Source organism: Struthio camelus, chromosome 2, assembly GCF_040807025.1.
Source record: "Struthio camelus isolate bStrCam1 chromosome 2, bStrCam1.hap1, whole genome shotgun sequence".
Classification (NCBI taxonomy): Eukaryota; Metazoa; Chordata; class Aves; order Struthioniformes; family Struthionidae; genus Struthio; species Struthio camelus.
The window spans coordinates 59,811,225-59,828,804 of NC_090943.1; the positions used below are offsets into that span (position 1 = coordinate 59,811,225).

General features: G+C 40.8%; 1 protein-coding gene across 8 annotated transcripts in view; it reads left to right on the top strand.

The window, feature by feature from the left end:
* HECW1 (HECT, C2 and WW domain containing E3 ubiquitin protein ligase 1) overlaps nt 1-17,580 on the top strand; it is a 308,997-nt gene that overhangs the window by 162,655 nt on the left and 128,762 nt on the right. For all 8 annotated transcript variants that reach the window (XM_068935996.1, XM_068935991.1, XM_068935998.1 and 5 more), the window contains one exon: nt 11,369-11,463. In XM_068935996.1, coding sequence (XP_068792097.1) covers nt 11,369-11,463 — 95 coding nt within the window. The remainder of the gene's footprint in view (nt 1-11,368; nt 11,464-17,580) is intronic.

Consider the following 17,580-nt stretch of genomic DNA (forward strand, 5'->3'; position numbering starts at 1 on the left):
GTTGTTCCCTTTTTTTCAGAGAACAAATAGTTGCATGCATGTATGAAATCCCAATAACCTATGAATTTGACTGGTTGAGCAAAAAAGGGGGATTTGATTCACCAGAATAGACAAGAGAAACAGTAGGGAAGATTATTTGACAGTAATATGTTAAAGTAACAAAAAAACCAAAACCTGTGGATGCAGAGATTTTTTTCCTCTGCTAATCTGCTTTGATAACAAAATGCCAAGAGCAACTTGTAACCAAGAAGACAAGTAGTTTTAAGACGCAAAGGCTATTTTAAAATTTAATCTTGTTGCATTTCAGAAGTTATTTTACATTATCTCTGCTGTAACTGGATTAACCATGTGTTTGATTTTGCCTGCAATATTATTTTTCATGCAATATATGTGAGTACTTACAATCAGAGCAAACTTTAGGCATGGTTTCCAGTTATGATGGACTCGACTATCATGCATTTAAAAATGCTTTGATGATTTCAAGTTTTTCTCAGATAAATTGCTCCCTTGCTAATGCTGATGCTGAACAGCTCATCGTTAAGCTGATTTACATAAAAACATTATACGCCTGTAGGCACCAGGATTTCATTAGACTCTCAGTTTTAGTGCAGCCTTTATAATTTACTGTTTGCAATGAATAAAATGTCTCTCTCAAGCAGCTTTTCCTTCCTCTAATGAAAGACAGGTAAGTGATTACAAAAAACCCACAAAACTCTCATTCACTCAGATTGGTGCCTATCAGTTCTTTCTTTACAACAATCCATAAAGCGAGAGCAGATAGATATCACTGCTGGGTTTGACTGTAAATAAATATATGTGCCTTGGCTGTTTTGGGCTGCATTTTGCTATCTTAATGAATATGGCGCAAATAGTCCTGTTGGGTTCAGCAGGATGAGAGATGACTCAGTGCCAGCCAAAAAAGGCTGATTGTTTTTTTCCCCATCTCACATTTCTGCAGATAATTTTAGGAGGAAATGGTTATTTTCAAGGATGTGAGCTGTCTGAGCAAGCCAAGTTTCAGTCCCGTTACTCACGTTAAACAGTAAAACTTGTGAAGTGGGTAGTAGTCTGAGAAGAATATGCCCCACTGCAAACTGTAGGTTTTCTTCTGTAATGTGCCGCTTAGAGGAGTGTCTGAGATTCTTTTGAATTCTGAGGTTAGTTGCACTGAACTCGAGAGATCATCGTTTGTCAGATGTAAGAATTTATGTTATATTTTAGAGCTAAGCGGTTCTTCCCATATGACAGACACTGGACAATGCTAAACAATTAACAGCAGACAATCTACAAGTATAACAAAGCTAAGAAGTACAGAAAAGAACTAAAAATAGAATACACATATCAGAGCTCTATGGTTAAGCCATGGATGCACAGTACAATGGCTGTTCTCGGATGCACGGTGTAATGACCACTCTCGCCCTTTCCTTGTCCTTATGGGCCACCCCTCTGGTAGAGTTTTTCTCAGATTGTTCTCACCACGCTCGAGCTTCACCAAGGTGATTTGGGTTCTCCCTGGCAGTTGACATCGGGGCGTCCCCGCTGATGGGAGGGTTGTTGAGTCTGCAGGCCAGCTGATGGTGAGTCCAAGTCCACACAGAGGTATGTGGCTTACTTACTGTTATCCTTCCCGGGCTTAGTTCATTATTCAGTCGATCGATGCCAGACCACCGTTGGACAATAGAACAGATGGCCTCAGTCGATAATAGTATGGATACCAACAGGATAGTCAACAGAATGCTCAGCAGTATGGTCAACAGATAGCAGCACGCGTATTCAACATATAACAGTATGCATATTCAACAGATAATCCAGTATGAAATTTCATAGTACCTAGATGCTTACAGTGTGGGTCTGCGGTGTCATTTCTCCTTTGCTGACTAGGTTTGCTCCACACTCATGGGATCAGTGGAGGGCTACGGCAACCCCACAGTGTGGTGGCTCTGGCCGTGGTGCACCTTTGCTCTTTGGGAGCACCCCAGAGCAAACTGCTCTTCTATGGGTTGCGCCATCCTGAGTCCCACGCTTGCCTGTGTGGTGCCTATCATCTTCCTAGCTACATAAGAGCTAAAACATCTTTTTTTTATTAACGATATTTAGCATCTTTAGTTACTGGTTCAGCAGTAGTGTTCTCCCACTGACCTTTCTGGTAGTGAGAAGCTGTGGAAATTTTGCCTTACTCTGCTCTGCTGCAACTTTTAATTGCTGATCTAAATGCCAGACTTACCAGAAGCTTTGGTGATAGAGACACTTCTCTGTGGTGAACTGGGTTTTTGCAAGGGCCACTGAACGGTTATGAAATTTGAATGTGTTCCAACCCCTGCCAGTCCAGAGAGAATTTGAACCAGTGGCCTGACAGTAAATCCCATTGCCACTGCCCTATGATTGCCTGGTTGTGAGCTTGGATACAAGTCCCTCCGTACACGCATTGAGTTCCCACTGTGAGGGCTGCTGGCAGTGCCCATCTGTCCTGGCAAGCCTGGAATGGTAGTCTGCTGCCTGTTCTCCCAAGCTCCTGCTCTGCTCAGTGCCTGTGATTACTACAAATCAGTTTTTCTCTTTCCTATCCTGTTTCCATTCTGTGTTTTTGTCCTGGTTTCTGCCTCCCCACTACAAGCTCCTAATGCCCCTGGCTGCCTCTGTCTCTTCCTTCAACAAAGGCAGTTCTGCAGTGGATCCATATTTTCTTCACTCGTGCTTCCCGGCATAGCGGGGAGATACCTGGAGAGAGAGTTGTTCTGCTCTCCGGAGAGATGCCCATGGCACAGCCTGAAAGAGCTTAGATCTGCATTGCAGAAAAAGTCTTTCTTAGCGCCAGTCTGGAACATGCTCTCAGCACAGATAGGGTTTCCTGGAGGTGTAGATGGTAAAATCAAAGAAGTCTCAAATGAGCATATCAGAGTGAATTTTTTGCAGAGGCTTATAAGTTAGCTGAATCTTAATGTATTTTTACAGAAAGAGCAAGAGATATATGCTTAGTACAGAGACTCCTGCTCCAAATTAACACTGGGGGTGGGGAGGGTGAAAGAAAAGGTCATCAGAAATCTTTAGAAAACATGTTTTCCCTTACCCTCCCAGCTACAAGTTTCTGGGTGAAATTTTCTTGGTGTGTATCTATGTAGACTTGAGGCAGACATCCAGCATGCAAAATTTTATTCCAAATGTATAATGCTGGAGAAATGTATAAGCAACCAAAAACAGGGTTTTTAATTGAAAATGTCAAGCAACTTTAATATAATCAGCAATGCCAGCAGTCGTGCCTATAATAAGAAATACATACAAGTGCTGGAAATTAATGTATAAACACACATTCGCTCCAGCCACTAGCATTCACATGGATTACTCCTCAGTAATAACTCTTGTCAATAGGATAGTTTTTTATGAGGGAAGTATATAAGCAATAGCCTATTAAAATTAGATCTATACATTCTTCCTGAAAAATACTTTACAGAGGCACTTTGTTATATTTATCCATTAATAGGAGCTCCTGGATACCCTTGTGTTCATAAAGGACAATGAGAGGCAGGCAGCAAAAACAGTGTGATTTTTGCCTTGCTTGTACTCAGGAGTCTACAGTGGAAAAATTCCTGAATAACTACAATTAATCACAGCGCAGTCAAGAGTGAGCAGATCCGTATCACTGCATGTCAACAGTATAGTAACAGAGGTCGGTTGTACATAGCTAGATCCAAAATGAATCTGCTATGGAGCATGTGACACCGAGAGCTCAAGCAATTTCAGCTAGGACAAAGGAGACTGGCCCACTGTGTACAAGGAATTTGTTGTTACCCGTTACTCATTAGCGTACTCATTTACTGTACTACTACGTTAGTTATTGGAGGCAGGTAGCTGCTGAATCAAATTATCAAGTACAGGGAATGAAACTGAAAGTCAATAGTAGAGAGCATCCACAGATCACAAATAACAAGGGAACAAAGAATCAATAATACAATAAACAATAATAATCAGCACTTTATTATGAAGGGAGGTATATAACTCTAGCCCTGACTGTGCAATACCTGTGAAGCAATAGCAGTCTGTGGTGACACCAGGAAGGAAAACTCTGACGATGAAACAAAACTGCTAAGGTTGGCTAATTTATTTTTCAAGTATTAGCTACGACTACGAGTACTCAAATACATAATGTATTATTGCAGAATTTCGGTTGGGATACTGAAACAGGATAGAGGTAAGGTTATTTGAATGTTCTAATTGTGTATTTCTCCATTTTGTCAGGTTTGGATTTTTTGGCTTAAACTTAATCTTGATGGTAGGTTTTCTGGGTTTTGTAATACTACTTGCTTTAGAGATAATTACAGTTTTCTTGCAAAGGTGTATGCCTAAAATTGTTCATACCTATTTCTATCTTAATTCTGCCTCCAAGTACTTTTTTCTTTCTTGCCTGGAAACATTGTAATAATTTGAAACTTGAGATTTTAAAATTTTGTATCTTGTAGTTTCTCCAAAAAAAGCTTTTTTTTTTTTGACAGTCTGTATGTGCCTGTGTTCATGTGTATTCGTGTGTGTTCCTCCTAGAACAGGGGAGGGAAAAAGTTGTAAGATTGGAAGAAATTTTTCAACTGATATTAAAGAAGGGCATCTGTGCAGACCTGATTGTGTTTTTTAAACAATTTGTTGTCTGAAAACTGACATACCTTACAGGGACCGTAGACAGTGTGATATTAAACATATTGTGAGCAGATGCAATTTACAGCCTAAGGAAATACACAGTCCATAGATTGTTGAGTTGCAGACCAGCTTGAAGGCTATATGTCACTGCTGCGTACGGGATGGACAGCTCCTGGAACACGCAGTTCCTTTGTGATACAGCACAAGGAATATGAGCCATGGAAGTAAATTTTTCAAGCAAGTAGCTTACATGCAGCAGCAACAGATGCAGTAGCATATCTCAATTCTGTCCTAGGAAGCATTGCTGCTGTAAGTACAAACCAGATCTGCTAGTAGTAACTTTACCTTATATCTTCATTATGCATCTTAACTTTTTGCTGTTAGGGTATGTACATTCCCATGAGAAACTATCTAAATTATCTAAAGCCTGTTGATGTTTAGGGAGAGGCTTCTGCTCACCCAGGAGTATTGGATTTGGACATTTTGGCTTCCACAGCTTATCCACTCTTCCTTATACTTTGAGCAGCATTCAAAGCCAGGAGTTGGGTGCCGAAGGCAGGCAGTAGCAGTAGCAGTAGCAGGCGGAGGAAGCTGGTCAGACACCAGAGGAGGACAGGACATACACCTGCACCCTCGGTTTCACGGGTAGCTGTTGATACAGCTCCTAGATTCTATTTCATGCTCAGTGAAGGAACGCTCTCAGTGAGAGATCACTGCTTCCTCTTTCTTCTTTACTCTCTCCCCCTCTACCTGTTCTTGTCTTGCCTCTTTTTCCTTGCTTTCTTCTGCCCATTTTCTCATTTAGACAGTCCTCATCTTCCCCTACTTCCTGCTGCACTCTTTGCTCAGTGCCTCTCTTCTAATCTCAGCCTTATTCTTCCCTCAACTTTCGTGTCAGTGTCCTTGCCCACTGAATTACAATTCTGCAACTCCCCATCAAATCTGCCTTTGCCTCTCGTCTCAGCTCTGTCTTGACTTCCCACAATAGTTGCCAGTCCTGGTTTCCCTGTTGCATTCAGTCAGAGTTCTACCCTGCACTGACTCGCAGACCCAGCTACTGTGTCTCCACTTTCAGAGATTACTGTTACTACTGTAATTCAAGACGGTGCCATAGCAATCTGATTATAAACAATATCATATATTTATACACTCCCCTTCTGGGTCTTCTCTAAGAACAAGTTTATGATTCAAAACTTAATTGCTTCTCTTCTCTGTTTTGGTTCTCTTGTTTCCCCCCAACATACCATGGACAGCTACCTTTTAAGTTACTGTTTCTTGGACACCTTTCATTTTTTATGCATGAAGTTTGCCCTAAAACAGCAACAACAGCTATTTTAGTAGTAGATGAAATTGATCACAAATGACTCAGTTTTGGAGACTGATGTTTCTTCCTTGAGAGACTGTTCTGTGTTCAAAAATGCTTAGCTAATGCCCAGTCACCTTAGTTATTTAATTGAAATGGAAATTATCATCACAGTGAATTACAACCAGATTGTTAAAGCGCCTCACGTGTATAACATACTCCTATCAAACACCAACTGGCAAAGCACGCTAATATTTCCTGTCTCCCCAAAGAATATCATTTAGTCTTTCCTTGAAATACCCTTTAGGAAGTTTTTTTTAACCTAACAAGCAAAACTGCTTAATGGTAGCAGTGCTACTTTTTACGTTTGACAGAATAAATCCACCTTTTTAGTGAAGCTAAGCTACTGAGACCAGACTAGCCTTAGTAAGTGGTGAATAGAGGATTATAAGGGCAAGTGAAAGTTTGAAAGAAAGAGAAGAGATTTAGGGTGATTTTGACAAACAAATCTAGAGAAACGAAGAAGGAAGACGAGTAGGGATGGAGGTATTTTCAAAGGAAAGAGTATAAAATAGACTAACAGGAAGAGTAACTCTGACCAGAGGGCAGGGATGGGTGGGTGATGGGAGCTAGGCAACCGGCTAGAGGCTTTCAATCTTCAGTATCTCTAGCTGTAATTCATCAGCAGACACTGCTCGACCTTATTACTAAATTGAAGTGAGAGGAGGTAAGTATGGTGTTTGCAAAGGCTTGGTGATTGTGGACCCAGTGTAGAATATTACTGAAAAGAGTAATGTTCAGCTGGTAGTTTTCCAGTTTGCAGAATGGATTTGATAACTTGGATAGCTCAGACTTTTGATAGAGAGAGCATTTTCCATGGACTGGATATTTTTTCATGTGAGAGGGGTGAAGCTCTATGGCAGAGGAATTCTCTGGCAATACTCAGACTTCTCAAGGCTTTTCTTTGAACCAGAAGTGATCTCCGTGGTCTCTGGGGAAAGGCTACGTCACTGCTCCTTCACCCTTCTCCAGGATCGCTCCATCTGCGTAGAATTTCAGGTTGATAGCATGCAGTGGTAATTGTGGTGTGAGGGAAACAGAATCTCTTCTCCAGGTGTCTGGCTCTGGTTACCTGCTGTACTCTGTCTTGGAGGCCTTGCTTCTGGGCAGTTATATTTTCTGCATCTGTGGTAAATACTCCAGTGGATCCGCGCATGCAACTGAGGTCTGTTTTGTTTATATCAGTGCAGCGGAAGGCTGTACAATGGCATGACGTAATGGAGATACCAGGCCTAGTGTAAAGGGAATACAGTACTGTTTTGTTCTTGATCCATGAAAGCTGCCCAGTAGTTTGGTAGCTGTTAGGGGCACGAGGATTTCTGAGCATCTTTAGACATCTCCTCTCTTGGAGGAAATTACCAATCCAGCTGCTGTTTATGCTAATTGAAAGGAACATTTAACATTGTTATAACATTAACTTTAACATTGTAACTTCATCACCTAATCCAGTGAACTGTTACTCATAATTACTGAGATAAAAATAACAATGGCTGATATTCATTTATGGTGGAGATTAACTGGATGACACCTACTCCTGATCCATGCACTGCACAATGCATCTAGGGTGACAGAACAGAGTTAAATGATCTCCTTTATTCCAGAACAAGCTAATCTACAAGACTATAAAGCAAACAGCCATTATACCTAGATATTATTTACTAGCGCCAGCTGGCTAGTATTCAGGATAATTCATGTCATCACCTTGCATTTATTTTATATGCTTTCAATTCACCTGCACAGGCAATGGTACCAAGCCAGTGAATGTCTGCATCTGGTTTGGAAAAGTCTCTTTCAGAGGTACGTCAAAAATATAAGAGCAACGTTCAGAGGGATTAAAATGTTAGGACTCTTGACGTGGAAAAGAAGGCACCAACCACGTTATTCGGAAAGAATAGCTCCCAGCCAAAAAATCTCAGCTAGAGCTTAGGTGATATTTTTGCAAATAAAGATGCCATATGTAACTTTCCAAGCTGTACTTGTTAAAGTTTTACCTAGAAGCCAGAATGGATATACATGAATCCAGTGAGAATACCCTTTTCCCTAATACTTCCAATCTGAAAAAAATCTGGAAAAAAGAAAGCAGTATTGTCCTGACGTTTCCAGAGAAACGTCTCAAGCTAGAGAGGCGCTCCCATAAGCCTTTTTGCCGTCAGACCTGCTGACTGAATGAACCTTTGACATTTGTAACACACCATCACAAATGTCATTTTATGAGTAACTCCTCCTCTGCCACCATTTTGAATTGGATGTGGCACTTGCGTCTCAAGTACGTTCTTTTCACTTTGCATCTGTATTTGGATAATCTACTTGAAAATTAAATTAACAATAATTGTGTGAAACTGAGAATAGAGGAATCTTCAGTACCCACATGGTTATTTCTTATCTTAGTAATTCTTTATCCTGGAAATTAATACTAAGGTCCAGGATACTCATATCTCCATAAAGATATGTTCATTCCTCTCTTTTTAATATTTTTGGTGTAATGAAGTAGATTCTTTTAAACTGTAGTGTCCCGACATACAGAATAACTGATTTCCTACTTGTCAACCTGAGGCTAGATTTCCTGCTGTAAGTCTCTACGTTGTCATACAGGCTACTAACAGAAGTTATATTTTGTTAACTGCATGAGTTAATAAAAAAAGCTTTTCTTTATTCCAGCTCTAGATGTTCCACACAAGCTGTAGCTAAAAATCTCCAGGGGAGAAGAAAATTAAAATTTGAATAATCGGTGAGAACTGTGTGTTACAGCTATTGTTGATATCATCAACTTTTACTGTCTGCTCAGTAAGTAAATAGTTGAGCTGCTGAGCTGTTAAAAGTCCTGTAGAGAAAATTGCAACATGAAAATTCAATCTGAACTTGCAGTTTTTCAGTGCAACAAGCTCCTCTGGTTTTTTTTTTTGCTGCCAGAAGGAAACGACTGCTGCTCCAGGATAGGTCTTATTCAGCTTCACTGCCAGTTTAACTTCTATTTCAATGATCAGGAGTCAGAGGTTGTGTTCTGGGCTCTTTAACCCTCAAAACTGCAAAATTGGCCTCTTAAAGCTGTTTGTTGCTTTAAGAGGTGCCACTATGCATGTGGTCACCTCTAAGTGCTGGAATAATTCTGCTGAATTTGCAGAATTGCATTTTGGGGATAGTTGTTAATTAAATATAGTGGTACCCAACCCTGCACCATGGATGAGTCACAAAGCCCATTGTGGAGGGGCTCAGGGACTATGCAGCCCACTCCAGTTCTTGTGAAGTGCTGTGAAGTACAAGGGATATACAAATCTGTGTGTGTAATGGGAGATACTTATATTTCCATTGTGTGACAAGAAATGTAAGTCTGGTCATCTGATGAAGAATGAGCTGTGGGGTTGGAAAATACGGTGGCAAATTAACTGTTCTGGCTCTCTGGTTCTAGTCAACAGATTGCATGTCCCTGGTGTCAGGGAGGAGTGCTAAGTGACCTGGAAGTTTGAAGCAGTTGAATTGCTTGAGATCATAAGATCTTTGATTTTCAGGAAGAACTAAACTTATCAGTGTCTTGAGTTAAATTTGAGTATGGAAAAATGCTGAGCTCCTCAACTGTTTTATCTTTTGAAAAACAAATCAGAGTTTATTTTCCTTTTATGTTGCTGTATATCTGTAAGAATCAGGGTAAGCGATTTAGACCTGCATTTTTAAGGGCCTCCACAGCTTTTCGTGTCCCCACATTTTGGTCTCACCTGGGGCACTGAGCAGCTGTTGCTTAGATCTACCTAAGGATAGGTCACAACATGGTAGGCTGGACCAGGGTCTTAGCTCTTAACGTTACATCCTCTTCTGTCACAACTGCACTGATTTCAGCTGCTATGTTACTGGCATTAAAACATGAATGCAATTTGTGCACTGAAACACTGTTTTTCCTTTACTGTTTTCTTAGGTAGGCACTGTAGATAGAGCGAGCATTATAGTGGTTCTGCAGGCAAAGGTCACTGTGCTCCCCTGGGCCGCAGAGGAGGCAGCAGCTGCACAGCGTCAAGGCAGCAAATGCGGAGGGTGGAAGGTAGTGGCGCAGAGCTAGACGTGGGCACTGTCCTATGTACTGGTGTGCTAGACAGCTTGAAACAATGCAATGATCTCAGTGATAGAGAAATTTAACCATTTCTCTGTACAATAGAAGATCATTTTACATTGTAATTGTAGAAATGACTATGCAAAGTAATTGTCCACAGGAGAAGTAGCAAGGTGTTAAGGAAAAACTTGATTATGAAAAGCATGTTCAGGTACCCTATGGAGTTGCTGGAAATTTCCATGGCATTCCCCACTTAAAACTGCAAGATGTGAATGCTGCGTTCATTTAAATAGGCATTTTTCAGATCCCACAAACATATACACTACATATATACAGTGCAAATCCGCTGTGTCCTGACTGTATCTAGGTACCTACCAACACAGTTCACATCCTAGTTTCCTCTGGAAGAAAACTCAAGCCTGCAGGCAGAAGGGAAGCCAGGGTGTGCCCCACTAGGCCACCAGATCTAGTCAGGTAAGACAGGAGAATTGTGGAGCCTGTTAGCAATTGATATCCGTCTGTAGTTAGGGACCAAGTCGGAGAAGCTGCCTCAAAATACCTTTCCTTCTTGCAGTAGACAATCTGGTGAGTCGTAAGGGAACTATTGAACAAGAAGCTGATTCCCTTTCTTACATGTTTTGATACAGTCATTGAAATAAGTTTCTCATAATTAGTGTGTTCATCTGAATATCAGTGTAATTTGCAAACAAATAATGCTGTGAGTCCAAAATCATGGTCTCACTTGTGTTCCTCACCAGATCCAAAACTTTGGAAGTCGGTAGAAATAGACTAAGAAGAGATCTGGTGGTACCACACTTTTTCCAAACAATACTTTAATGTAGTAATATTTGGAGCAGTTAATCTGTGTAGATGTTTGTCCTTGCTCTGACAAAGGTCAGAACAAAGTGACTCAGTGAAACCTTTCAGTGAGCAATTATGCAATCATACAGGCCTAAGAGAAGTTTCTCACTTACTATGTAAGTTAGTATTTGGTGCATCTGAACAGTGAGGGTTTCTCTATCCCTATTTTTCTTCTTCTTATTGTAACTAAAGGCTGTTGATCCCGTATTCTGAACTCTGATTATGATAACTGCTGCTCAGAGGAGGCTGGGGTTTAAACGCTTTTAAGTCATAGGAACCAAGCTCTAAATTTCACTCTGGCAAAGTAAAAGATCAGAGACAGGAGGCGTTCTGTCATGCCAATCGACCAGAGACAAACCACTCACAGTTCAGCTACTTGCTCGCCTTCTGAATGAACTTGATTTTACCTGTCCGCTGCAACCAATCATATAGTTTCTCCCTGGCAGTTTTTTCTAATCCAGAATAATTCTCTTTTTTAGCTGAAACAAAGATCTGCTTCAAATACTACCATGGCGTGAGTGGGGCACTACGAGCCACAACCCCCAGTGTCACAGTGAAAAACAATGCAGCTCCTGTAAGTTATGCCAACTTTTTATTTTTTTCATAAATCTTTCCTAGTGTCACTCTCCTATGCGTTGCTTTCCCTCTGCTCTGTATACTTTTATGTTAAAATTGAACATAACATTTGCTCTTAAATGAACTGCAGTGCACAGGAATGGATAGCCTTTTTAGTTAGGACATGGATTTGTAGGCCAAAAGAACTTGGATTCAGCTCTCAACTTTGTCACAGGTAACCTTTGTGATTTTGGGCAAGTCCCGTCTCCTAGCTTTATCCCCTTCTGTTAAATTATCTTCTCTGTACTGAGTGCTGTGAGATGTAGCCGATATCACTAAAGGGTTTGGGTTCCTTGAATTGCAGATGCAATAAATGTCTGGAGGCAGAAGAATATTTTCCTGTTTTAAGGTGCATTTTTCAAAATCAAGAAGCAAACATTTTCATTGCCACCTTTGAATTTCAAAACCAGCTATATTGTGACTTGCTAGCATCAATGATAAGGTGTGGGTGTGTAGGCCCTGATCCCTGAAGATCACTTAGAATAGAGGCTTCATTGAGAGCAATATTTGATTTGGTAGAGCTTAAAACATTAAATGGATCAAATGGCTCTTAAAAAGCAAATAACTCTTAAAAAGCAAATAACTCACCTGGGTTTTGGAAAAATTAGTCATCCTAACAGTAAAATTTTTTTAGAAGCCCAACGAGAGACTTACTGATTTTCAAAGACTGTCTAGCCTGATTGAGAGAGTTTCACTAGCCTGCTGGCTAATCTTGGCAGAGACCTGCACAAGCTAAGGAGTTTTATCCGGCCAGCATTAGACAGACTTGCTCAGATGTTGTTTAACCTGGAAGCTGAGTTCAGGAAAGGTCTATCTTATCTGTGTGTGTATCTAAATTTCAGCAGATACCACTCAAGCTTAAATGTTAAAAGTTCTCTTTGCCCTCTTTTGGGAATTCAGCAGCAGCTAGAAACCAGATGCTGAGTGGGAGCTGGTGATGCATCTTTTAGGAATAAAAGGCATTCATGTTTCAATTATACGCTTTTCTTACATGCTCAAAGTGAAGCTGTTCACCGATTTGGGGGTGTACAGAGTTCTCTTCAGCTATCTTCAGAGACCTGATGTGACCTTGAATATTTTATGGCAAATTCAAAGTTTGCAGGATACTGAAAAGGTTTTTGGTGAGTTGACTTTGTGGACTTGTTGACTTGGGACTTGCCATTCATTTCCTGATTAGCATCAACTTCAGGAGACCATTGATTTGAGTCCCAGTCTTACCTGCCAGATAAGCCAACCAACCAAAACAATAAATACCAATAGACTGAGAGATTAGAATGATTCTTTTCTGTGAATCTTATCTGTGTCTCAGACTCGTATTTGAACTGATTAAATACATTTACCAGGTCTAGTGTGGAAGGACAACTATTTCCTTATTAAATGTCAGCAGTATATTTTAAATTAACACAAACATCTCTGAAGGTCTGCACCTTTGATTTAAATATGCACTCTCTCCAAGTTCTTCATTTGAGGGCTTTATACAAATGTGGGAACTAAACTGCCTTCAGCAGCCATTCATTTTTAGCAGAATAAAAGGACTTACCTTTAAAAGAAAAGTCCTCTTTGTCTAGTACTTACAGTCTTCATTGGGATTGGATGAGCAAAAGAAACTCCTATTATGACCTTCAGCTGAGTAGACTGCACATGACTGAAAAATAAAATATTATGAAAAGTAGTGTCAGATAATAGTTTTCCATTTGAGGGCCAAAACAGTGTCCCTGGAAGTAGCATTCTCTTCCTTTCTAGATAACAAAGAGATCCACTCCTAATTTTTCTTGCTTTTCTAGGTCCCAGAATAGTTTGTGTACTTACATCAGTATCCTTTGTAGACCTGGAGAGACCAGCAATATTGTAGATACATCATCAGTTTCTCTGTTATTTTCTGTTCATTGTTTGCTGCACGACATAAATACTTGGTGCATGATAACACGAATGCTAAGCAGTGGAGACAAAATAAGCAAAGGAATAGGAACAAGTTTATGCAGATGAGCCTAGATGACCCTCCTGTATGAGTGCAAGAGAAAAAATTGTGGTAGATTGGAAAACTCCTTTATGAATATAGAGAAAAATAATAGGCTAGTTCTTGTCTGTATCAAGGTTTTTAGCAAGCTATGTTCCTTGAAACTCCAATCCCAGCAAAAGCCATCAGATGGCTTCGTCTATCTAGCTCTCTGCAGTGCACGTGTAGCCTTTATTACTAGAGTATTTGAACGCTTCATGGCATCCTGCACCATTGGGAAGTGGTTTTATTCCCAATAATAGTCAAAATGAAGTCAAAAATGAAGGATTTGCCTGGCTCTAGCCTTTGCTTTGGCTCTTGTGTTCCTCTGTACTGGCTGCTGCTGGGGCCAGAGGCTACTCTAAAGCAGACATACCAGCCATGCAAAGTGCTGACATTACCCTTAGAGTTGCACACCCAGGGGCCCTTGCCTTTTCAGTGTAATTTCACTACTTTCACTAACAGTGATTCAACTGACAAGGTCTAGGGCAGAGAGAGGACATTTTGGGCCTGTTAGTTTTTTTTTTCTTTTCTTTTAAAGCCCTAGTTTTCATAAAGCAGTGAAAAGTCACAGCCCAGCCCTTCTGCTTTGACGATGACTTCCGACACTGGACAAAGGAAAACATGCTTTCGGAAGAGACCATGAATTCAAGGATTCCCGACCTTTATATATTTTGAGTGGAAAGAGAGAGGGAGAAAATGTAAAAGAAATCCAGAAATAATCTGTTAAATCTGTTTTAAAGCATGATTCTTCTAAATAAAGGTTTTGAACAGTGATCAGAAAGTTCTTGTCCAAAAGAACAAGGAGCTATTCTGGTTCTTGCTTTGCTACGCCTTTTTTGCACCATCAGCTAGGCAGTGAATGCACAGCTTTCCTTATCCATATTGCTGGGTTCCTCCCCATCCCTTTGTAGTCACTCCACGATGAAGTACATCGAGTGGGCAGCCTCATCTTATTTGCTGTCTCTGAATCATAATCTGAGAGTGGCAAAGCGAGGAAGCAACTGTTTTGTTTTCCCTTCTCCTCTGGGTGATCAGTTAAGGCTTGTGACAGTCTAGCTCCATGCATATAGCTTGTTTGAGGTCCCCAAGACTTCTTACCCCAGTGAGACTTGACAAACTGAGCCCTCCGTTAGCAAATTTGACTCATCAAATTCCTCAGTTGTTTTCCTTGCTCCAGTGATTCAATGCACTGCCCCAGGGTCCCAGGCATGGCGTTTCTCACAGTGCCAGCTCTGGTCCTCTGACTTGTTTGGCCTAGGTGCAGCTCTTTCTTAGAAAGAGCCTTCTTTGGGTCCTCTGGCAGGTTCTTGTGTGTGTTTTTTTTCTCCTAAAAGAGGGAATCCTGTGATCCTTGCTCAGAAATTTACCCGCTTTTCAATCACTAGGAGTTTTAGCTGCAGCTAAGGGACCCCAGTGTGTTGTTAGAAATAATAGTTTTTACAGGGAGAGAATCTCGGTAGAGCTCCTGCTGTGGCTATAGGGGCTGAAGGTTTTTGAAAAGCTGATTCCCCTTGACCCAGAGGGAATGTTGCCATTGTAGTAATTTTGCCATTGTAGTAATGGTGTCACAAATTCACCCTGAAACTTTGGCTGTCGCTAGAGGACAAGGGAAAGAGGCTCTGTGTATTTGACACAAGCAAACCTCTTCGCTTGGCACAGCTTAGGAAAAAGATCAGGAGCAGGTGTCTGTCAGGAAGCAGTGTTTGGGGACAGATAACCTTCTGGAGACTATTTTTGCTGCTACCACAGACTCATCTGCAGCTGATGGCAGAACCACCCAAGCAGATTCTGCCTCAGCCTTCCAATGCATAGCACCTCCCTTGAGGGCTCAGCAGCTGGTACGTTGGCCCCTCAGGATATATTCTGTCCTGTTTAGCAAGATGACCTGCAAACACCCATAAGCAGCCGTATCCTAACACCACAATTAAAAAAACCCAAACCCTCACTGTCTGTCTGACTGCAGTTCACTACTTCTGAATGGGGAAAAGAAATTGGAAATAGTCACGCTGGGGGCTGTGAGTGGTTGCCAGCCTCGTTCACACTCTACTGAGAGAGTATTTAACTGGCAGTTAAAAGGAATGCTACTTCCAAAGAGGAGAAAAAAGTTGCTGTATTAGTTGGATGTCTTTGTATAGCACTGACTATGCTTTAGGCTCAGTAGCATCTCATGCTTCTGATGTTATGAATGTTCTGCTCCACTGGAGTTTATTTTCTCAGACTCAGTTATTAGAGTTTCCTCCCTCGTTGATTAGGATGCCCTGCAGTTCATTTGTCAGTGAAAAGTCCTGTCACGTTTTACCACCTGTGAATCATCATGAGAAGCTTTGAATATCTGGAAACTGACGGCTGTGCACTCTGCCCAATTCATACATGGCAGAAGCTGTAAATGTGAATTTAGGGCAGTGTATAGGCCTGCGGGTGATAGCAGTAAAATGGAGCACCTGCAATTCTGGAAGAAAGAAACATCCTGGCTGGCTTTGATCTTTTTGGTTTTTTGTTTGTTTGTTTGGTTGGGTTATTTATTTATTTTTTTTGAATTAGTGGTGTATATAAAGCATTTTTGTTTGTGCACAGTAGTTTATACTTTTATAGTCATAAGCATTACCATGGTGGTATAGGTGAGCTAAACCGTTTCTTCAGTAGAAAAGAACATTTGGACGGCCTCAAAAACTCTACCTGTTACTCTTTTATTTAGTCATAATATTGTAGCCATTAATGCGACTTTACATCAGATGTCATTGGAAAAATGAAAAATTATTTATTTATATTATAATTATTGCAGTTAATTCTAGCCGTAGGAAAGCTGTATCTTCCTAGTGGGAAAGGCTGAATGTGCCTTTTTTTGCGGGAAAACAAAGCAGGCACAGGAACAGCATACTGAATGAAAAAAGATCTTTTCCCCCAAGAGTTTATAGCCTAAAAAGATAAATTGGATACATTGCAATTAAAAGACAGTAAGTGTAGAATCTATGTTTTAGCCTTAGGATAAATGTCTCCACCAGATTGGGCGTATTCACCAGCTGTGTATTAGATGCAAATAGCAATGGCTGATCGAACCTCTGGAGCTTTCGTGCCACAATTTTTGTCTTGTAGATCATTATGGCACTTGTCAAATACACTTAGCATCGTGGGGAAAGCTTTGTAAATTTGAGCTAATTATTGGAAGAGACCTTCCCTATGTTGTGTTTATGTGGAAACACTGCCTCAGCTGGGTTTCCCGCAGCAGGGATTGCTGCTTGATAAGCTACTGCCATTTAAAGGGGACTGATCATTTCTGAGGACTTCCTGCTGTAAATATTTGCATTGTGTGCTGTCACGTCAGAGCGTGGGCTGCCAAGGAATGCTTCCTGATGAAGCATTCTACCTCATTTCCATGGATGTGCTGCAAGCCAGGATTTTATGAGAGTTTGCACGTATGAGCAGGTGTATTTTTCATTCTTTCCACCAAAGATTGAATTTAAAATCTCAGCTGCATTTTCATTTTTACTTCATGTCTTATTCTGTGATATGTGACTTTTAAAACCTTCTGTGTTTCCAGGGCATCACTATGTCTGGAATAGATCTAACAGTCTGATTTTGGGAGTGTGAGAATAATCAAAGTTTGAGAAACAGAGGATAAAGAGGTAGCAGAAACCTGTAGTGGTTACTGCACAACTCAGCAGTTAAGGTACCAAAAAAAAATTATGGAAAACATGGCATCAGGCTGTTGCAATTAATCACAGCAAAGAATGCAAGCCAGGTACATCTTTTAACAAGTGTAAGCGGTGTACCCTGCAAGGCTCAGCATTTCTGTGAAGGCAAGCACCACTTCCCTGGAGGCTATTGCATCTACTTAGGTGACCAGGCATGTGGCAGGGCTCAGCAAAAGAATCCCCTTTCCATATCTGGAGATGAGAAGTAGTCAGAGCTTCCCCCAACTTGCTGCTGTCTTGGCATCATGATGTCACCTGTGTTCAACCATCATAATACCACGTATATCTGCTCCTATTCTGATTACCTGCAAAGGAGATGGAATCATTCAGGAGTGAGAAAATCAAGGCAGAACTAGCAGGAGAAATCACTGAAAGGGGAAATATT